Source organism: Panulirus ornatus, chromosome 6 (genome assembly GCF_036320965.1).
Source record: "Panulirus ornatus isolate Po-2019 chromosome 6, ASM3632096v1, whole genome shotgun sequence".
Classification (NCBI taxonomy): Eukaryota; Metazoa; Arthropoda; class Malacostraca; order Decapoda; family Palinuridae; genus Panulirus; species Panulirus ornatus.
In genome coordinates, this window is record NC_092229.1 from 50,533,388 (window position 1) to 50,557,930 (window position 24,543).

Sequence of the window (24,543 nt, forward strand, 5' to 3'; positions counted from 1 at the left end):
TTCAAGTTATGGAGACTTTATTGCCGTGGCCACCCCTTGAGAGAGTTCCATTTGGGAACAGGCATCAGAGGTATAGACAGAGTGACATTACAACCGAAGGGTGCAAGAGTCAAAAGGGTAACTAACGAGGGATTTCTGCAAGGATGCAGATATTGCTTTGAGTGAGACAGTCCTAAGTGTATTATGTACTGTTGCATGTCTTGTTGCCTGAGTAGTGTTAGGGTGCTGCAATGTGACAATTAGGTTAATTGAAAGTGAGATGACTTCCACAATGTGGTATGCATGAGGTGATGGGAGGTCAAGGAAGAAAAGAAAGAAAAGGTTAGATGAAGAATTACTCTATAGGAGACTCCACTGTAGAGTATGAGGATTTTGGAGATAAAGCTCTTGTGAATGAATGACTTGGTAGAGTTAACCATTTTGTGTCATCTTGGTGCAAGGTGGTGTCTTTTGTAAGGATACACTGTGTAAAGGTGTTAAATGCTTTGATGATATCTACTGCAACAAGTAGTGTTGAGGAGTTGGCGTGGGTGGATAAAGACATCCAGAATGTGTTACGTGAGGTCTGTATGTAATAGTGTGGTACAGCAGTGGAGTGAAAAAGTCTGAAGCTAAGCCATGTGGGTAAGAGATTCTAGTGAGGATTTTTTAAAGGGAATCTGGTTACACATAGTAACAGTGAAGTGGGCCATAGAAGAGGGAATTGGGGGGTTTGGAGGGTTTCAGGATGAGTGTTAAGCTGGCAAGTTTTCAACTTCCCGGGGTATGGAAGCTTTCAGGATGAGTATTATGTTGCTAAGTTTTCAGATAAATGACTGGGATTTTATGTAACCATTTGTTGAAAAGATCTGGATGATCCTCCACTGCATATATATATATATATATATATATATATATATATATATATATATATATATATATATATATATATATATATATATATATTTTTTTTTTTTTTCTTTCACACTATTCGCCATTTCCCGCGTCAGCGAGGTAGCGTTAAGAACAGAGGACTGGGCCTCGGAGGAAACATCCTCACCCGGCCAGAAGGCCCTTCTCTGTTCCTTCCTTCGTCTGTTTCCTAGCGCTACCTCGCTGACGCGGGACACGGCGATCTTGAATAATCAATCAATCAATAAATATATATATATATATATATATATATATATATATATATATATATATATATATATATAATAATATATATATATATATATATATATATATATATATATATATATATATATATATATATATATATATATGAAAGAATTTCTGGTGTTACAACAGAGCCTCTTCTGGGGCTCCTGCAGTTCCAAGGTTGTGCTACACTCAGATGTATTCCTAAAGATCTTTGACAAGATTGTACCGCTTCGTAAACTGACGATGTTGCAGCCTCGCCAGAAGTGACGTCATTCATGGAGTAACCTCAAACAGGTGGGTTCCCGTCAAACACAATATATATATATATATATATATATATATATATATATATATATATATATATATATATATATATATGTTATTATGGTTGAATAGCTACCTAAAAAAATGCAGGGTTTGCTCATGAAACAGAACGGGTTGGGGCCCACATTTCATGGAAATAAATCATACAAGAAACCAATGCTTTTCTGCTTCTTCAATATATATATATATATATATATATATATATATATATATATATATATATATATATATATATGTGTGTGTGTGTGTGTGTGTGTGTGTGTGTGTGTGTTCATTTTGAGCGAATACACGTGTATGAACAAAAAAATTTTCTAATACATATATGGATTGCAAATAAGAACTTTTCTACACACACACACACACACACACACACACACACACACATATATATATATATATATATATATATATATATATATATATATATATATATATATATATATAATCATCGCATTTTCCTCTGTCACGAACGATCTCACGTATACTTCAAGTGTTCTTCAACAATCCAGAAGGTACTTTTATGAATTCATCTGGGGATTTTAATAAAAAAACAACTATCCACTTTGGGAACATCGATAAATATGTGTTAATGCATGAAATCAAGTAACGAGACTATGATCTACACCTCCCCTCAACTTGTTCCAAATATATATCGGTCAAGGGTACACTGGCATGTAATCGTAGCATATGCATAAGATGCTTTGACACGCGTGATTCAGTGTCGCCAAATGGGTTGGATATCAGCTCAATATATGTGGGTACCCGGGCAGGGTAAGGTGTGGAAGCGGTCACTTCCTGTAGGAACAACTCCTGGACTGTTGTATCCTCTTCACCCCCACCTCCCTAACCCGCACCTCTCCTCCCTAACTCCCAACGTCTCCCCACCTCTCTCTCGATTAGCAATGCTGAAGAGTTCCCTCCAAGATAGAATGCGCTGGGAGAAACATTCTATATAAACAGAGAGCTGAAGTTGACATGACAGAGGCGAATAAAAAAAGGACCAGAGTCTCTGGAGGGGAGATGGGGGATAGCCACCATGCTATTGCTGAGCGACCAGCTGTGAACCCCCCCACTTCGTTCCCCATCACCCTCCCACCACTCCCGCCTGCCAGACGTACGATTAACATTCATCAACGTAAACAATCACCAAAATAACCAATTTCCATGTGATTTCTCATTATGTTTTGCATTAAAGGAAAACGTAAATGGTACTGGCACATATATGTCTTCGAGTCTTCATAAATAAGATCACAAATTACAAAATTTGGAATAATATGCACCATCACCGACCGCCGCTTGCCTTTGCTGAGTCGTCTCAGGTTCACCGAAGGTTCGTCATCACTAAAGTCTTTGATTTCTACATTAACACAATGCACCAGTCCGAAAAGACAATGCTAGAATGAAACCTTGCAGTTACTTACGCTTTTTCCAAGAACAACAAAGTCGGCACTTTACTCCATTTATACACATTCGCAATATAACTGATGGTAGATCCTTGCCGGAGCGACTTGTATGAAGTCTGGGCTAGCAATGAGCTTTTCTGCCCCCTGGTGGCGGCTGCCTCAACCAGCGCAAGAACAGAGCCCCTCCTCCACAGCCGCGCCACCACTGCCACTACACTACAGCCTACTTGTACCACTCCTTCCTCTTTCCACAAGACCTTGCTTGCATACGCATCTTGGAGACTAGAGCACCTGCCATGATCCATGGATGACTGTGCATTGGGTTTCCACTGGGAACTGAAGAGACAAGGTCAATTCAGACTCACCATATGGAACAGAGCACTCTGTAGCCCCTTCCCAACAGCATTTTCATCGAGAACTTCAACTTTCATCGAGAGAGCAGTCAGTGTATTATCATTGGGTAAATCCCCCAGCTGCAGCAGAAGCCAATATTGATGACCTATCAAAATGCCTAAGGTCTCACAGAAGGATAAAGTATCTATTGCTCAAGAAGTTAATCTCGAACACCTAATAGTACGTTAAAGCTAATAACTATACTGGCACCTCCTGAGTCTCTCAAAGCGCAAAGTCTTCGATATTTCAGCATTACACCTTATGATGAATCAAGTCCGAGTCATTATTTCCTCATGGTACTACAAGAGGACAAAGAGCGGGAGGGCTTGTGAGACTGAAGGTGGTGGTGGGTGCAACAGTAGATATTGACGTGGGTGCTTCATCCGTCTGTGTTGTCACATCAGGTTACGCAACACTGCCACAACCCGAGTCAAGCCAACCAACCAGCCAGCTCGCTCGCCTACACACACTCACGGAAGATTAGCCCTCCCAGTCCAATTCTGGCTTTCATAGATAAACCTCAACTGACTGAGATCGCTTGTAACTGTTGTCGGACGTAGACGTAGCACATGCCACATGAAGGAACTGGAAGTTGATTAAGCAAACAAGCTACATGGATTCAGGACAAAGTGCATGTATACTCATATATACATACATATTTACCTGTTAACCTCACTCGACTCAAATTCATTTCCGAGCTTCATTTTCTGCAAGACAGCTTCATGGATAATGCATGGCTACCAGATCACTGCATTGGTTGTCAGCTATTGGTTCTGTCATTCAAGGACATTTCCACCTGGTCCATATTGGTCAAGTTATCAGTCCCTGATCTGTGGTCTTATCAGTAAGTGTAGCGTTCACTATTATCAAAGGCCTGATGCCAGCCAGCCGTGCCTCCTGTTATTGGGGGAAGCTTCTGAGTGCCATAATTCGAACTACATCGATTTACATTTTTATTTTCGTGAATAGTGACGAGGACTGTCGTGATGTCCACATACGCCTCTTGTCTGGCTGTCGTGTTTCAGTGTCCGTCAGAAGGTCCTCAGCTTGTCCAGGATGAGCATATGTATATGATATGAAGGCATTGATACGTATCCTAACTGTCGTTCGCCTTTTTGCTTTAAAGTGCTTGAACCACAAGAGGGTATGATAGTACGCCTGAGACCTGTTCTCCAGCGGTTGTATAACCCTAGGTGTAAATGTATGTCTCCTGTTTGCCTTAACTACATGACCTCTCACCTATCATGATATATCTACTAGAGAAGGTCTCCTATGCCCTTAAGTGTTGTCTTGCGCTCTGAAGAGTACTCGGCCAGTGTGAATACATATGGTTACATGGGATGAATATCATTAATATTCCATGCAACCCAACACGTCACGAGCATTCGAGACTGGCAGACAGCAGAATAAAAGGTTGAGGGAAATAATACACGCAGGAAGCATTGAAAAATTGGAAAGGAAACTAAAGGAAGATAGGTTGAGAGAGAGAGAGAGAGAGAGAGAGAGAGAGAGAGAGAGAGAGAGAGAGAGAGAGAGAGAGAGAGAGAGAGAGAGAGAGAGAGGAGTGTAAAACGTACAGAAAGCTGATGTTTCCAAGACCCTATCAGGCTTTAGATGGTGGTACACCGGTGGACTGTAGGAGGCTTTTGTCATGATGGCCACCACTTGAACGATGGATGTGGCCTGGTCGTGGTGACAGTCTCCAGCAGATCCTAGTTCTCGCTCCTGTAGATCTAAATGCCCAGACAAAAGTCCTGTGTGACAGAAATATCGACAACTAATTCGCCTCGCGTTGGTGTAATAGCTTTGTGTCTCATTTACTTTTACAGACACGAATTTCACAAATACACACCATCATTCTGACATAAGTACCTAGGTACGCAGTGCCTAAGAAATGCAATCCATTAAGTTTTAGTAAAACTTTACCCATGGAATGCTTGGTAACATATACAAATTAGGAGGGTATTCTACGGGAACTCTGAATCCCTGTTCTCCACACCGACGAAACATAAAACTCTAAGAGAACCATGATATGGCATACACACACACACACTCACATATCTACTCATGTATATATACAGAGTCTGTAAAAAAAAGTCTGTCCTCTTCCATATATTTTCAAAGGCGATACAAGGCTGGAGTTAATTGTGAGTACAGGTATATGACGCTTTCAAAGGGATATCATAATATTAGTGTTTCTAACGGGGTGAGCACCAGCAACTCGCCTCAGTGTGCCTCAGGCTATCTTAAGGGAAGGATGGTCTTTCGTTGCTCTTCTGCCTGCCACTTCATTTTGGAAATTTCGCTTCTGGGCACTGGATTTCTTCCACCTGTGCTCCAGGACGGTTGGATCTTATCTTCCTAAGAAGGAAAAAGCCACAATTCTCGCCTAGAAACATGGGAATGTGGATATACATGAGATTTCTAAGCGCAGTGGGAGCTTAGAACGCACGATCAAGCGGCTCCATCCTGCAACACATCAGTGCCTCGCCTCATCCAGATCAAGAACCTATGGACCCAAAACATGGACGTGGAATACTTCAGAACCTTGCCCAGACGTTTGCAGATGGCCATCAAGGTGAAGGAAAAATGGCAAAGTACTGAAATGTATGTGTAAATCGCCTTTGAAAATGTATAGGGAGGTGGACGATTTTTCTTTTGCGGGCACTATATGTGTGTGTGCGTGTGTGTGTGTGTGTGTGTGTGTGTGTGTGTATAACGATTATGACGCATAGTTAAATAATATCTCAAGTGCATATCTTCAGCCGAATGGCTGCCAGAGTTAATCTTTACGAATGACAAAGACACAAATTGGATGATACGGCTCATCAACATACCCGCAAAGACTATTACATTAAAGTATCCCTAAAATTTATTCTCGGTCGTAGCTTGTCGGGAGCGAGTCATCGAAGTGGTCTTAAACAGCTATGCACGGCGATGGTATCTTCACGTAATGAGATGTTACACCCAACCCAATACGGTTCCCTGGCTTAAGTGTTTTCCGTTCGGTGCGAACATGATTTATATATTCTAGCTTACATAGCTCCGCGTAATCTTTGTTCGCACGAGCAATCAAATTCGTATTCAGTTATGTTTCTCCTTGGATTTTAAGGGTTATCCTCAAGATTCTCTTGGATCCAGCGTTCTTCATTTCACTCACCGACCATCCTTTTTTTTTCATATGGATTATCCATATGATGCCTCTATGACCCGCGGCCTACGCCCAGCCCGGACTGTGGGGGTAGAAGACCCCGGAAGAACTAGTGAAAGAAAGCATCCAGCGATTCCTTTTTGGGGACGATATTACAATAGAAGTTTTATACCTTTACACTGGAGTGAATAAATCGCCGCAGGAGGTTTCTTCGCTCTGTTTTAATGACGTCTCTTTATGTACAGATAGAAACATTAGGATGCAATTACTGCGCTGGCCTCCAGCGGATGTAACCTCATCATAGACCTTCCAAGTTCGTTCTTCATCTCGCTTTCCTGAGTACTCTTACCTAATCACCCTGGGCCACACCCTGCTGTCTCCATTACTTCGGCCTCTGGGTAGAACTGACGGAGCCGACAGTCAGAGAATGAAACCATGATTAATGTTGCTGACGAACTTTCTAATATGATCTCTGTCTCTGACTACCGACTCGTACTTCGAACTGACTGAACCCGAGTCAGAGAATCAGACCATTGATATTACTGACGAAGTTCCAGTACGATCTCTACATTCGTCGACCGAGTCAAAACTTCGAACTGTACTTTTACAGTTTTCATGACCTTTAGCTTTGCCCTTTGTCGATGAACTCCACCACGAACTCTGCACGTTGATGATGACCTCAATTGCGAACAGTATCTCCTCTTGAGCCCTCCGAACTTTTTTCCCCCCTTTATCTGCGCTCTTACATGACGATCATTACGTCTTGTTGACGACCTCTGCAAGCATCGCTTGCTTGACCTTCATCAGACCGTGCCTGATGTTGATGGCCTCCACTCCATTACGTGTTGAAGGTGATCACCTCCACTCGGAACGCTTCTGTCATTGATCATATCCACCACGAGCTTCATGTCGGAAGCTCTCACCACTGAAGCAGATTAAGAAAATCTAAACGATTTCTAAGCCTGAATTTCCCCCAACCGGGGATGCCGAGATGGGCCGTATAGCGTCAGCAAGAGTGTATGTGGTACTAAGAACTATCTCGAGCTCCTGAAGAAGGCGCTGAAGCTATTTCGGACAGAGGTTGCATCCTGACGGTCTTCATGACCCTGGCAGACGATAGGCCTAAAGCCCAGCGCAACAGAACCAACTAGAGCGACGGCCGACGCGCCAACACCCACAAGACCAGTGAGAGTTCGTCTGGTGCTCTTGGCCAACATTGATCCCCGCTCCCCAGCTGTTTGTAGCCTCGCAGGCTTCGGGCCTATTTCTCGCCGCTACGATCACACAGACAAGAAGGTCTCTGGCAATGATCGGCCGTCAGGCTCGTAAATTCCAAATAACATGTACCAATCGCTGACAACTGTTTTGTTTCACCCCGACGCCTGTTGCTCTACTCCAAAGCCTGCACATATTCAAATCCGGTCGTTTAATCACCAAGATATCTTCAGTCTCAGTATAATATGGGTCACGGTAAATGGTATGATGCCATCATTTTCCCGCAACTAATACAGAGCTAGCTGCAGGATCGGCCTGGGTACTTGGTGGCGCTGTCTCTGTTTACCTCCAGAGCTGACGAGCCTGGCAGGTTCTCTTTTCTCCCCGAGAAATGCTTCCTCGTGGAGACAATGTTGTAAACGGATAATTTGGATTTTATTCAGATGCTTTTCATGCTGTAGTTTCTCCCGTGGTGTCAGTTTTACCGGAAAACAGATTCGATAAACAAGATCGTACGGTTCAGACGAGCACTTTATGGAAAAAGCTCGTACGGCTGCATTTCATCAACAGACAAGTGCTGTGTATAATCATGAATACTTGTTCACATCACCATGCATTGAGGTTTGAAGTACGGATAATCTTCCATACACCTTAAACAACGGATTCTTCTGCAGATCCCAACCTATCAATGAAAGTGGTGCTGAGAAAAGTGGGGATGGGAGTGAGGGAGGGGTGGTCCCGTTGTCAACCAACCTCACACAGCAAGACTGTGGCGGCTTCACAGTGGAGCGACGCCATCAAGCCTCTACCCACTCAAAGATGTTCAGTTTCCCGGGCGATTTACATAGGCATTTTTGACAACAAGCCATCCCTACCGAGTAAGTTGAAAGATTTTTAGGGAAAGACAGTAACTTTAGCCTCATGTGAGAAGACCAGAGAATCTATCCTTTATGAGGCTGACGATATGTCAAGAGTCGGACGTATGATTTGAAATTCCAGTAATGTAACGAAACTTGACAAGTGAATCAATGAGTCCCCGCCCATGGCAACACAACCTACCTCAGTGCCACCTTCAGGACCACGCTCTATCACCGCCTGAAGCACCATTACATCCATCACCAACATTATCACCACCACTTACACCGACACGCCACTATCACCACCAATCACGACTACCCCCACCACTTCCCCGGTCACTACCACGTTCGCCACCACTACCCCTGCCCAGTACCATTAACCTCACCACTACCACCACATGCAACACTGTACCACCGCCATCTTTAGCACTGTCTCCAGTCCTCAACACGATCGCCTTCACCACCACACAATAGCTTGCAGCTACATGCCACGTCGTTGACTCCTGCTCTCGAGCACCCACCCCTTCACCACAAAGGAATATATATATATATATATATATATATATATATATATATATATATATATATATATATATATATATATTAAACTCCTCGGTAGTCCTGGTAACTAATCAGAGATTAGTTGCATTTCTGTGAAAATACACATTAGGAAATGGCCTTCCATAACCAAAGCATAGATTACTGTTACAGGTTCTGTTCAGTCTACAAAGAAGGAATTTGAATTCTGAGATGTATCGAAAAGGAAAGATGTGGTTCATTGACAAAATATCAAATACAAAAGGAAACAGATGTACAATGAAGGATTTGTAGCCGAGACTGAAGCCAGCCAGAACTTAAAAGATATAAATGAACAAGAAACGACACTGCAAGATATGGATGGAGAAGCGAAACAACTTTCTAACTCATACTGTAAACAAGGCAAGATATAATCAAAAGAACTTTTTTCTGAGTACCATCAGGACTAAATTTTCAGTTAAAGAACAGCTAATCCGACTCAGGGATTAGGAGCGAGGAATTGTTAGTTAGGTGAGGATCAGGAAGAAGTATGCAAGGAGATGACGATGATAATTCCAAACGTGTTTCCCGCAGTGGAGGACCCTTGGAACCTCAAAAGCAGCGGGATGGTATGGGAAGAGGGTCCTGATCAGCCCTGATATTGCTAGAAGAAAAAAAAGAGACCATTTAATCAAAATGTGGTGACCCATGTGGTGACCCGATGAAAAAGGCTCATGGTCCCGATGAAATTTCTCCATATGTGTTGAAAAGGGGTTCGGATTCGATAACCTATCGTTCTGTGTGTTGCTAGAGGGTGTTTCTTTGCACCAAAAGGATCAGAAGAGGACAAAATTGTTTTGGAGTACGGGTTAGTCTCCCCAGGAAGTCTGGTATAGACTGTTAAACACGTAGACATATTTCTGAGAGTAGATGGATGCCTTTCCTTTCAAAGAAGACACTACTAAAGGGAGAAACAACACACATTTACGGACAGGAAGGAGGCCATACACTTGAGAGAGAGAGAGAGAGAGAGAGAGAGAGAGAGAGAGAGAGAGAGAGAGAGAGAGAGAGAGAGAGAGAGAGAGAGAGAGAGCTCCCTTATGGATGAAAGAGATGGGTAAGTAGATTGTATACGTTACTGGACTGCCACTATGCCACATAGTTAAGAAGCAGGATCTCCAGGGGGGATTCAGTGGGATGTCCCTTCATTGGATAAAGAGTCACCTTAGTGGAGGGGACAGAGGTTCGAGGAACATACTCGAAATAGGCGGGATTTTAGACGTAGGCGGGATTTTAGACGTTTACGGGAATATTATTCACCTGAGTGTAGCATGTACATGAGTTAGCAGATGGACAAGGTTCTTATGTCAGCATGCTCGTGATTGATGCCAAGGTCATCATGGAAGTAAATAATGAGGATTGCACCAACGTTCGAGGTCGCACAAACAAACTACACGGTTGATGAAACACAGTAAAAGGTCTAACTACCTATGATATACAGTAATGCGGATGGGACATAGCGAAAGAAATTATTCGAATGATTATTGTCTCTGTATGCCTTCCACTTTTTACCACGCTAATCTATGAGTTTCTGATATCCTCCACTATCACAAAGAGCCTGTAAGGGACCCAGTGACCTGCTGCCATCTGAATACCCTTGTATTCCTTTGTATGATAATCGAGTAGGATATAAGCTGCAGGAATCTGTTTGAAGAAACATGGGTGCTGACATTATTCCTCGGTCGCCAACAGGTTCAGGAGACACTGTTTACCGGGGAACATTGGAATCGCATTTAAGTGCACGAGAAAGGAAATGTTCAACACATCATCAGGCCAAAACTAGAATACGTCTTTCAATGTCTGGTCATCGCACTCGAAGAGGCGCCAAAATTCAACTGAAAGGGTCCAGAATAAGGCAACAGGGTAGGTACCTGAAATATAACAGTTAAACTATGACCAGAGGCTGGGAGACCATAAACTGACCCACAGTGGAGGAGAAAAGAGTAAAGTGTGACCTGACCACAATATTCAACTGTATAGATAACTGTGACGATTTCGATAGCTATCAACTTCGTGCGATGCGATGACAGAACAAGCAAAAGTCACTACAAGAAGCTTATTAGAAGCATGTGAAGAAATGCTTCATTATGGTGAGGGAAGTGGATGACTGAAATAAATCAAATAATCATACAGTGAATGCCTTCGCAACAAAAAGGTTCAACAAGATATTTGGTTATAGAGAAAGTTCGAATGATGGGGACCTTCGAGTGCAGAACTTCCTCCCTGTATAGTACAAATAGGTAATTACGTATGACGTAGGTCCACACATGTGTAGCACTCCCTCCCTATCTTGTAGTAACAGATAAGGACTAGGTAACTGCACAACTCCCTCACGCTTCATGGCCTGTGGTCCCAAGTGGTTGACTTGGCTGGGAGCTGTGAGGACCCCAGATGAAAGAGGCAAACCAAGCTCTGGGTATGTGATGACGTTGAATCAGCCCCACAGAGGAAGGCAGATCAATATTGAGGAAACCAAAAGGCTGATCCAACGTCACCGTAAGAAAATGAGCTCTTGCTGGATACAGAAACACACAGACATACACCCTCACACACACAGTAACACACATTGTCTGAAATATTACGACAAATTATGTATTGACATGAGTTCCTTTGTGTGCAAACACCGAACGCACCTTCCTGCAAGATATCAAGCCGTAAAAGAAAATCCAATCCCGCTTTAGTGTATGAGAAAAGTATAAGTGAGATTATGACGTAAAGCAGTCCTCCTCTGATGCATTACAACAACAGGACTTTATGATACATCCTTGCACATCATCCACACAGACGCTAATCAGCATAACTCAGTACAGCCCCAGAACAAAGATCCTCGTCTCCCACACACAAGACTTTGTATGTTTGAACATGTTCCACTGCCTGTGGCTAGGCTAGCGCCCCGCACTGGTCGTGTGCAGGGTGTCTGGCTTCGCAGGAACGAACGAATATCTGCAATTTCAGTCACTCTTCCTGGTCCTCCCAGCTGTCAACGGCTCTTTGGCGCAGTTGCCCCTCAGATGCAATGACGCCATGTTTCTCCCCAGCTCACTCCAGGAAAACTCCTATAAGCAATACCCGCAGCATAGCTGCCGCCTTTGACTGACCTTCACATAAGATTGTTTCACTCCTCAAACCCCAACAAGACTGTTTACATGAATAGAGTTATACCTGCATCCATAGAGGAGCTTCTGTATAATCCGTAACTTGGTGTAATGGTCTCTATATTCGTCATTAGGCCTGCGTAAAGCCTGCATAATCGGTAAGTGTGTGCCCCTTCCTCCAACACCAGGGCTGCCAACACTACCGCCCTTCCTCTAATACCAGGGCTGCCAACACTACCGCCCTTCCTCTAATACCAGGGCTGCCAGATATTCACAGGGCAAGGACATGTGTGTCCCCATCATACATGGGTCTCATATATCATACACTGTGGCTCCGGAAGACCACCTCTTTGTGTAATCTCTTGTTCGATCTCGCTCAGCTGCTCTTCTTCAGGCACGCTCCACCTGCGCACCTGCCGTCACTATGTCTGTATATACCAAACCGTCTCAAGGCCCAGCCCATATCAAGAAGGCTATTCAAGTCTCCTGTTGCTTTCCTATATTTCACTTCATTTTCTGCCGTTTCTTCTGCCTCGTTACCTCTGACCACTTCATCCGGGTCCAGCTCATAAAGGGGTCAAGAGACTGCACCGATGGAATACCTGGCGGGTTCACAACCGCTTGGTGTCACCTGAAGAACTCCGTCAAGACCATCCAAAACCTCCACCACCATCCACGATGCCCCTGGATGGCCTCGCGTCGATTCTTGCGTTTCTGCATCTGTGACTCTGTTCTATTGCTCCTTCCCAAGCTGCCTGCTGGGGTACCTTTTGGCAGCCGGACCCTTTTGGTAGCATGTCTCAAGCCTCGTCTCTCTCTCTCTCTCTCTCTCTCTCTCTCTCTCTCTCTCTCTCTCTCTCTCTCTCTCTCTCTCTCCTCGCGAAAATACTCAAGTGGTTGGTTGAGCCTCAACTCCAACCGTTACACAATGTCGCGAAAAACTCAATTTCCAGATGAAGAGTACAGTGGTATATGAGAGTCAAACTGAGCAAATGTCTGGGCCAATAATCTTTGTTCATCACTGGTTATGAGGTTTGTTGGTTCCATACTAAACACGCAACTCCCCTACGAAGAGACTCAAAATTCCGTCCTTGATCACTGTGAAATTTCTCTGGAATTCCAGATCCGTTGAAAATTCCCTCAACTACAACTTCTGCCGGTGTTGTATCCCTTTGAATTTTTGTAAGAAATGCCCAGGTGTACCACGGAAACATCTGATGTGAGTGACCTATAAAGACAACTTTCCTCCCAACCCAGGCAGGATTTAAGAGAGTGGAATCCTAGCCATTGGATCTCTCCCTTACAATCAACTGGACCTCACTCTTGGTCTTCACTCCTTCGTCCATCCTTACGACATGGTTCTTGCACTGAGCCACTCGTCTTGTCGAGCATCTCCATATAGTATATTCTTAGCCTGGAAAAAGCGGTCCCGCATGAAAGGAGGTCGAGCCACTCCCAGGCATCCTCAGTAACTGGTTGGCCGTTTGGCTATATGGGATTTTGAGGTCTATCGACTGTCCAGAGTCATCAAGTCCTCTCGGTTTCAAGTTGTAACAGCAAGTAGGAAATCTTTCTCGCTGAATATATATATATATATATATATATATATATATATATATATATATATATATATATATATATATATATATATATACATAGTGTACCTTTGTTCACCGGTCACGAGCAGCTATCACAACTCCCCCTTCGTCTGGAGATAGGAGGCACTGGTTTCCGCTTCCTCTGATTCCTATATTTCCTCCCCTTCCCTCCTCGTCCCACCCAGTGAATCACAACCTCCCCTTCAGAGCCAAAGCTTTCCTCACTCCCTGCACCTCCTACAATGCCACCACGTTCATAGCCTCACGAAGAGCCTCTGATATCTTCTGTCCCGTTCCATAATGTTGACGCGACTGTCCAAGTCTCTCTTTTTTGGGGTTATCCATTGTCTGATTTAGAGTTCTGCATATCTTATGATAACCTCATCACTGCCATTCGTTCTCCACCCTTACTCCAAGGGAAACGGCTCCCAAAATACCCCTCAACCCTCCCTAAACCTTAGAGACATTGGCTAAAGACTGAAAATTTCCAGGGACGACCAGGATAAAATGTGGAGAACAACATATGAAAAGTTCCTCTTGGATTAGTCCAGATGCAACCTCGATAGTTCAAAATGGCATCCATGAGGGATGTCGTTCGCTCTTTCATTTCCTATCCTGGTACCAGATGTGATATTGGAGCATTTTGTCGAAACAAAGGTCTTTTTCCCACCCAAAAGGAAGTTATGTACGAAGTAACGCATTAGTATATGTGTTATAAATCTCATGTGTTAAGGGATGGCGCTGGACGGAGAGGAAGTCGGGTCCAGACGATCTTGGGTTTCAGAACGTCTTAACTTATTAGATCAACCATGTCATAAAGCGCTGGTACCATTCGCAGGGGTTCATGTGCTGGCATCCCTGAAGAACATGATGACCTATACTTAAGCAGCCAATCACGGGTTGCAGGCATACCCACCTTGGGCAGTGGTTGAAAGCACACTCACTTTGTGCAGTGGTTGAAGGCACACCAACCTTGTGAAGTGGTTGAAAGCACACTCACTTTGTGCAGTGGTTGCAGGCACACCTACCGTATGCAGTGGCTGAAGGTACATTCACCTTGTGCAGTGGTTGCAGGCACACCCACCTTATGCAGTGGTTGAAGGCACATCCACCTCAAGCAGTGGTTGAAGGCACACCCACCTTATGCAGTGGTTTCAGGCACATCCACCTTATGCAGTGGTTGAAGGCACATCCACCTTGTGCAATGGTTGCAGTCAAACCCACCTTGAACAGTAATTACAAGGGCACCCACCCTTTTTATGGATATGAGCCTGGTCGTCTGGCGCCAACATCTATTGGAACCATCGCGAAGGCTTTCGTCAACTGTGATGACGCCCTTGGAGAACTCAGCGTGGCACATGAGCCTCAGACACGACTGGTAAGACGTTCATACGAATCGAGTATAGACGGAATGACAAGCTGGAGACTCTTCGGTGGCATGAACTCAGTCATCAGAATCATGGACATGTTATGGTTGTCAATCCAGATATTGTGTTCCAAAGACTCACGTGCATTCTCGTACACACACACACACGGATCTATACGGTGCACTGGTTAGCGTTACTGACCAGGAGTCAGCACGGGCCAGCCAGGGGTCGGAACTGCATGGGGTTCGAGTCCTGGGCGTAGCAGTCGGCCTACACACAACCAAGGTGTTCATCCTCCCCTCTTGGGGCCAAGGCAATAAATGGGTACCTGGATTAGGCTGTGAGGCGAGTGTGTATGTGTGTGTATGTGTGTGTGTATGTGTGTGTGTGTGTGTGTGTGTGTGTGTGTGTGTGTGTGTGTGTGTGTGTGTGTGTGTGTGTGTGCATTTGTAGGAATAAAGATATGGTACATATGTAGAGGGTCAAGAGACGGGGCAACAGGAGTGTACAACTCTCTTCCCGCTGCACAAATAGTAATCACACAGCTCCGAGATGGAAGCTTTCCCTGCTTGTGAAACTGCACTTCGCCCACCGTCCATTTTCCTTAATGGCTTAATGGTGCAATGCGGATATCAAGAAAAGAATATCCTGCGTGTCTTGTTTCAGTCCTCGGTGATCTTTCATTCCTGAGAATAGCCATTTTGTGTGTGTGTGTGTGTGTGTGTGTGTGTGTGTCGAAGATGCAGGTTCCTCGCTGCAAACGCTTATTTGACCACGAACATCCTATTCCTTTTGATCGTATACCAATCCTATATTTCATACACTCTAGAACACTACGGTGCTGGGGTTAGCTCTGGCGCTCGACGGACACGATGGTGCCCCAGCAAGAAAAAGCGAGAAGACGCAAAGAGCTAAGATACATACAGTTCGGTGACGCCCTTCCCGATGACACAGTGTAAACCACCAATACCCGAAGCAGCACTGGGAGAGAGGGACGCCTTCTGCTGGTGGTGTCGTAGAACACACACAACAGGGGGTAGGCATTTCGTCCCTACAGCGTTGACAACAACGTCGGCATAAAAGCGATGAGTGGTAGGTGTTATTACTGGGACGAACATCGAATGAATCTCCACGTCATGCTATTGGCTCGTGAAGAAGCCACCTGTACACACCTGTATATGTTACGTCAGAGTAGCTTTGTCAACCCTCCCAACACACACACACACACACACACACACACACACACAACAAGAACAACAAGAACAACAACAGCAATCTATAACATCATGGGACTTCAACGTGCTGTGTGGGATGCTATATTCCATTTATTATTTCCGAATACTGTCACGGGCTGCGTTACTGTGTCTATAATCTATCGGAGGAGGAGAGCACAAAAGCTTTCAGCTTTAGAAATAGAAGAGGCAAAAGACAGACACTTCCTTATCAGAAATATTCCCCAAATTCATGATCATCGCTCATGACGAAGTGCAAACTACAAGATGAAATGCTTACCCGCCAAATTATACGAAGCAGAGAGATTCGGATCGCTTGACAAATGCCGCCACATGAGAAGACAAACGAGCCATACTTCATCCACATTATCCTCATTTCAATAGGTAAGCCAACCTCACCTCCAGCCGGTGCTTCGGAAAAGTATCGCTGATCCTAACTTAGGGGGGTTTCGAACCTATAGCAATACTGTGGCTGTAGACTTGGCTTTCCGTGATGAACGGATCATCTGCTATTAAGTGTACACATTACGGGAAGGTTCAGACCTGATGATAACTCGACCCATGCAATTATTTCGTCTGTAAACACTTAAAACAAAACGTATATAGGCGATGCTTTTAATACATCACTTAAACGAAACGTATGGCGATGCTTTTAATACATCGCTTAAACGAAACGTATGGCGATGCTTTTAATACATCGCTTAAACGAAACGTATGGCGATGCGTTTGATATATCTTATAACTGTTATACGTACACTGTGGTGAACATGAACATCTGTCCAGACTATTTCATATGTATTTCTACCACTCTCCATGGCAAAAAAGTCCTTCCCCACATTGGGTTTTGGTTGCCATATTGGCCACCATCATTGATTTGTCATCTATGCCTTTAATAAATCATTCCATTGAATTCGTTGTGTCAGAAAACCTATGTGTACACATCCTGCTTGCATTTTCATCACATCTGGGTATCGAGATGTGTGTGTGGAATAGAAAACGGGGGCTGTTCTTCGACGCCATTTTGAACTATCGAGTTGAAGGATTCAAAGTCACGTTTGGCATATTGTTGACCATGTTTTTTCTCCCCCCCCCCCCGACCTTTGCTGAACGTTTCGACCTCTTACAAATTTCTTTTTTTTGGGGGGGGGCTCAAGGTTAGACCCTATCACCCTCAGCCTATCCCCATGTCTGTTGGGCTGCGAATTCATCGACCATTACAGAGTCATTTGAAGCTTCCTTTGACGACTCATTAGCACTGGCAACTCTCCCCGACCTGCTCGGTGCTTCAAGACCAAAATTAAGCCGACGTAAATCACCTACACACCGATCTTCAACAACCCCCCTTAATCCTTCGTCGCGATCGGTCTTGAGACTCTTAATTGATCTTCCAGTCAAAGAAAAAAAAAAAGATCTTTTAAGCTATCCAATCACGTTCCTAACTCAATGGTAAGAGCTTCGATTCGACGCGTTTCTCTCCTACCTCTTGAGCCCTTCCATGCTAGCGTAGGCTACAGGGGTGTTAAGTCAACCAACAGACTCCTGCAAGAAGACGGCCCTGAACCCTTCACATCTGACGTCAGATTCAACAGTGAAAGGCTCTTGGCATAGTCTGCACTACTGAAGTCCGGCGCCTCAGTCACAGTTTCTCTTCCAGCTGCTGGAAGAGACAGTCATTCCAGACAGTCTTTTATAACTTGACTTCCCCATTTTCTTGTATGTCGTCCTCAATTAGCTCTATTCCTCATAACAGTCGTGTCGTCCAGTCTGTGAGCGACTAGTTTTATCCAGGTAGCAAAGACAATGCTTATACCACTCCAGGGTAGCTATACTCACCTCAGAGCCAGAGTCTGTGATCTCTCCACTACCTGTGGTCCGTCACTCACCACCCTCTCACTATGGGAGTCTTCCCACACGGCTCATAACCTCCTCGAAACCTGAGTTCCTCCATCATAATGAACTCCCACACTTACATGATATTCTCTCATAGCACACGATGGGTCTTCTCTTACTCTCCCTTATTTTTGTGTGTGAGTGAGTAACGCTCCTCTCACTGAGAGTTCTGAAGTTGCCCGACTCTCTCTCTCTCTCTCCCTCCGGGTGGGACTCAGAGCCTCACTCACTGATATCCTGAATGACTGTTTCACTACACGGTCCATATGGCGAATCTGGGGTGTGCCTTTCCTTGGCGCACCGCAACTCACTTTCTCTCTTTTCTAGTCTGTTTCCTCACATTTTATTCTTTCTTTTCAATTTTACATCTTTCTCTCACTTCTCACCCGCTCCCCGTGCTAGCCCAACCAACCTCCTCTTCTTTGTTCTCCTCCTACAACTTCTGTATCCTCAAGCTTATCTTCCGATCTCGTACAGAATCATGTACATTTTCCTGACATGGGCCATAAAGCCTGTAAATAACTTCTTTGTCTTGAATAAAGCATCAATAAACTCCTACACCACTTCTCGTAATTCTTACATTCTCTCCATTAACTGTGTGTCTACAATCACACATTACTCATAGTCTCCTTGAGTTCATAACTCAATGCAGCTGAATAACTGTTATGAAGACTCTATATGACCATTCTGAATTTTCGTTAATGATGGTGTCTTTAAAAAGAAAAGAATCGTGCAAAACTTTTAACAGTTTCAGATCCTCCTAATCCTACTTGTTTTAGTTCCAGAATTCTCCTTCGCACACCACATCCCTTCACACCAGTCCAGACCTAAACTCTATTTCCCTGAGTATCCTTTTTAACTGATGGTGCGAGTGTAATGTCCACAATGGGGTTCGCACCACCCTGGATAGTTATTCTATCCTTGTTCAGCTGATGAAATACAACGCTTTCCTATCCTTCTCTTTTCTTGAAATTCGACAAAATTTACTAGCTCTTCTATATAATGCTTTCCTGTCCTTTCCCTTTCTCGAAATCCATTGATGGCACTCTCTTCTCCAGCCACAAAATGTCACCTCCCACACTCCATAACTTTACTCTTGTGCCGGATTCAGCGGGAATCTTTGACGATTTGATTAACACTAAGGTCGCAGGACAACCACGCTCTGCAACCAGCTATAAATGCCATGGGATCGACCCCAAGTTACCAGATGAAGGAATCCAATGAGAACCAAAGGGCCATTTCAATGTCACTGTCCTGGATACATGAAGACACACACACACACACACACACACACACACACACACACACACACACACACACACACACACTCACACATACAGAAGAAATTTTCTGAAATACCGAGGCACAAATCATACTACAGCAAATACAAAATAAAATGACACAGGTCAAATTTGACTTTGTATATCAAGCTTAAACATGGCCTATGCTCTTGTACGAAAAAAAAAAAATAAAAGAGATATTACGACAACAAAGGACCTCCTCCAGGGTCATTAAAAAGCAGTAAAACCTGACAGTTCCCACATCATCCACATAATCACCAAGGAGCATAAATCATTACAGCCCACAACACATCCTAGCTTCCCCTCACACTTGAGCACATATCCTTGAACACGTTATATACCTTCACTTTTTCTTCCCTGATCCTGTACGGGGGCGCGGCTGCATTCCTGCACATGAAAAAAAAAAAAAAACGTCTGGCTTTAAGTCACATTTAGTGGTCTTCTCAACCTACCTAAATACCAGCGGCTCTCTGCAGCTGCCTACCCCTCTCGGCCGCACTTGACAAGGAATAAACGTCTGTAGTTAAATTCCAGGATGATTCCTGGAAGCGGTTAACTACAGTGTGGGTGCTCGCCTCTACAGAACACCCACACAATTTCCTCATTTTGCTTGGTCTACCTATCGACTAGGCTTCCTCCCTACATTACACTCTTACCTGCATCGGTAAAGGAGGTTCTATGATAAACTCAAGTACGTCCAGAGATCTCAATGGTCTTTCCTCTCGCTGTAATGAGACCAGCAATGTATATATGTGTTTCCAGTCCTGTTTTCAATAGGGTCTCTGTCAGGGTGACCAATTCAACGACATTGCTCCGTTGCCACCATTGCTGCCCGCTATACACAGGGGGAGGAATGGTAGATATACATAGGTGTTCTGGCCACCACTGTTGCCACTGAGGAATGGTATATACATAGGTGTTCTGGCCACCACTGTTGCCACTGGGGAATGGTATATACTGTTGCCACTGAGGAATGGTATATACATAGGTGTTCTGGCCACCACTATTGCCACTGAGGAATGGTATATACATAGGTGTTCTGGCCACCACTCTTGCCACTGAGGAATGGTATATACATAAGTGTTCTGGCCACCACTGTTGCCACTGAGGAATGGTAACATAAATAGGTGTTCTGGCCACCACTTCTGCCAGCTATACACAGGGGAGAGGAATGGCATGGCAACATACATAGGTGTTCTGGGCTTCGTCCACCAGCGGCAACTGCATGAGCCACAAGTCACCATATGGCTGTGTTACCGACGGTCCTCACTACAACAGTGGGGCTTCAGGTCACTCACTGGTTCTGTGTGTATCGTCAAGGAACCCTCCCTCTCCACTCCTCCAAAAAAAAACAAAGAACCCCACCTCGTCCTTCTCCTGCGTGGAGCGGGGAAGTCTCGAACTGTCTCCGAAGGTTCTGCCGGACATTGCTTTAGACCCTAGTATTTCAGACAATTCACCATCACCCTGAATCACCATTACCTGAATCGCCGTCACCCTGAATCACCATCACCGTGAATCATCATCACCCAGAGTCTAACATGTGATCGGTGAACCGCTCCCACTGAAGACATCTGCCATACTGGCCATCACACACACACACACACACACACACACACACACACAGACACACACACACACATTACCCCCACTACAAATTGAAGAGGTAGAAGGTTAAAAGGCTAGGGTTTGGGGGTCCTAAATGTTGGGAAACAAGAAAAAGAAGACGAAGACGAAGATGCAGAAGAAGACGACGACGACGAAGACGAAGACGCAGACGAAGAATATGAGCAAAGAAGACGCTCTCTCCTGCAGTGGGAAACAGGGAAACAACTATAGATATATAATAAACCCTGATGCAGGGAGAAGCTGCTCTCGTAATGGGTCTGTACCGAGCCACTCATGATTTTCATTACGAAAACCAACACTTAAAAAAAAAAAATCTTATCTAATGAAAAACTGAAGAATTATTCATTTCTTTTTATCAAATTATCAGAAAAAAATTCCAAACGTTGCCTTATTTTCTTAATAACGTTAATAATCCACGTGTAATGATATTTTCTCTTGGGGGGGTGCTTTATATTTCCAAATGACTCAGGTTCCTTTTGGAGAAATGGGTTCAACTTCAGACTTCCATGAAGGGTGTGGGAGGAGGAGGACTACTGCTATGCAAAGGATCAAGTAAGACTTTCTTTTTTCATATAAATTCGTGAAAACTGATAATGAGATGATAATGAATGTCTCATTCACAGGTTAGGTTCTTTCACTGCGGCTGGTCTGTGTCACTGTTACTTGAGGAAGGACTGCGCTAGATTATGATAGTGATAATGTGATAATAATAATAAGAATGATAATGATATTAACACTACTACTACTATTACTACTTCCACTACTACTGCTGCTACTACTACTACGAATGATAATGGAAATAATAATAATAATAATAATAATAATAATAATAATAATAATAATAATATAATGATAATAACAATAATAATGATAATAACAATAATGATAATAATAATAACAATAATGATGATGATAATAATAATAATAATAATAATAATAATAATAATAATAATAATAATAATAATGATAATGATAATAATGATAATAATAACAATACCTTCTTCCCCATACCCAGTAGCATGATACCACTTGAGCGAGGTGGCACTAGGAACAAAAGAACAATGGCCTCATTTGCACACACCCGCTCTCCAGCTGTCATGTAAATAATACACAGAACCGAGATGTTCCCATCTACAGCCGGACACCCCTCACCACACAGGCTGCTCCACAATGCACCGCGATCACTTCAAATGCTCTGGATCAGTAGCCTTAATGGCAATCGTCTATCTTCCATCTCATTATCTACCTAATGCACGTCTCATGCCCTGGCAATCACTTCCTCGCATTCAGCAACGTATATCCATAGCTCATTCCTTATCAAGGTGGCCACCGCTTCTTTCGCTCTTGAGTTCGCTGCCTGACACCCCCCTTCAACATTCCTGAACACCTTCACCTCACTCATTCAACAACTTCGTTTTCTACTCAGAGGCAAAATGATCAGGCTTCTCTCTTCTAACATATCATATGTTTCTTCCCTTTTTGCATCTGGGTTATGGTCAAACACATTCAGACTACTCCAGCTTAAATATTGGAGGTTCCTTTCCCCGTTTCTACTTTTATTTTTGAGTGATGATCCAAAAGGAGAGGACTTCCAGCCCCCTCGCTCCCGCATTTGTATGCCACCTCATACGACACATGGGAGATACGTGCGCAGTAGTCTGATGGAATGGCAGCTTACAAGTAATTGCGACACTGAAGCAACACCCTTAAGGTCTGAGAAACAGCTTTTGCATTCGATGTTCACTATGTGGTTGTTATCGATAAGGAATGGAGGTTATCATCATGCCCAACTTGTTTACTGTGAGGCTGAACGGTGGTGTTCTGGAGATGAGTAATAAGGAATCGAGTAAGATTAGGAGAGATATAGTTAGAAATGGCGTTTTCACATGACTGAATTTTATCAGGTTAATGTTTACCTATCTATGATGTTACACAGGTTTGAATCTAGAAATGGAATATGTTCAGTTTGAGAAAAAGAACAGGTAACAGAGCAAGGAAGGAAGGGGAAGTGAGCTGAAGTGTGTGGAGTGGAATCATCAGCGAAAGAGTGAAGAAGGGAAGAGGGAGAAGAAAGACATATATAATATTTTGATCTAAAGATCCTACGAGTACGGGATATGCATCTATAGTGAGAAGGTTCAAAGGTTTAAAACAAAGAGATCATATTAGAGGAGTTGTCTTCGAGGTTTAATCAGTTGTTCCAGATCGGTGAGAAGGAGAAAGAAAAAAGGGTTTCTAGTCCATGAGAATCACTCAAGAGTGATCCAATCTTTGTGGTGAAGATCGAAATCCCTTGAAAAAGGAGCTCAGCACCTTTTCTATAAAAAAAAAAAAGAGCATTCAATTCGTCATCCTAAACATCAAACAGATAAGGAGAGAGTATGCCACCTTGATGGATCCCAGTCAAACGTATTTGAGGTACAAACTTTCATGGACATACCTTAAATACCAGGATATTTACACGTTGGTATCCGTTCAGACCAGCAGTCTTTAAGACTTAGTTTCCAATGATTCATACTATCAAATACCTTCTTTGAGTCGGAGGGGCGCACTTAGACTGGGAGAATCTACAGTCGAGTCACTAATTTCTCTAAAGACTGTAATGCACATCTTAGTTCTGCGATCCATTCTGAAGCCAGAGATATGACTTGTTATGGATTAGGAAGCCTCTCCACGCCTCCACCATAACAAGGTACAGGATTTGGAAAAGTTTGTGGCAATAATTACTGACATCTGGCTTTGTGGTTTTAGAAAGGTTCTTGACTACTTAGATGAAAGATTATGATCATCTTTAGCAAACTTTTGGATATGAATTAGAGGATGATCGATATACTTATCCACAATTTTGATGCAAAATAGGTTGAATATCATGGCTATAAGAACAGAGACGCACTTTCCAGGATAAAGACACTGATTTCTATAGGTCATGTGAAGGTCTGGAATGGGTCTTTGGGACAGAAACATTTCTCATACCTCTGTAAAGGGCAGGAAGGAAAGCTGGTCATTTGATATACTTCCCTGAGAGAGAGAGGGCTATTATATAATGATTATTATATATCACCCATTGTCTGCCGAAGCTACACGACGCATATATTACCGTCAGTCATAGTACATAGAGCATGGCTGCTGTTCTTTAGATGTGAACATAACATATGAAGGTAAAGAACTTTGGCTGCATCAGTGTACCTGTATATCATCCCATATAACCCGGGAATACAACACACCAGCGAATGACCCAACCTAACACGTTTTACTCCAGTGAATATAAACTCAACTGGAAATCTAATCACACCAGAGGTTTATACCGTGAAGAGAACGCGCTCTCATGAGCCAACATAATTTCAGCCCAGGTCATCTCGGGCAGCTGAA

At 43.6% G+C, this 24,543-nt stretch overlaps 1 protein-coding gene across 7 annotated transcripts in view; it reads right to left on the bottom strand.

The window, feature by feature from the left end:
- Positions 1-24,543, bottom strand: part of LOC139749230 (uncharacterized) — a 256,994-nt gene that overhangs the window by 47,184 nt on the left and 185,267 nt on the right. For 6 of the 7 annotated variants that reach the window (XM_071662939.1, XM_071662938.1, XM_071662936.1 and 3 more), the window contains exon 1: positions 2,889-3,190. The exons of the other annotated variant lie outside the window; for it this stretch is intronic. In XM_071662939.1, the coding sequence (XP_071519040.1) occupies positions 2,889-3,175 (287 nt within the window). In that variant the 5' untranslated portion in view covers positions 3,176-3,190. Of the gene's footprint in view, positions 1-2,888; positions 3,191-24,543 lie in introns of those variants that run through there. 7 annotated transcript variants of the gene reach the window in all.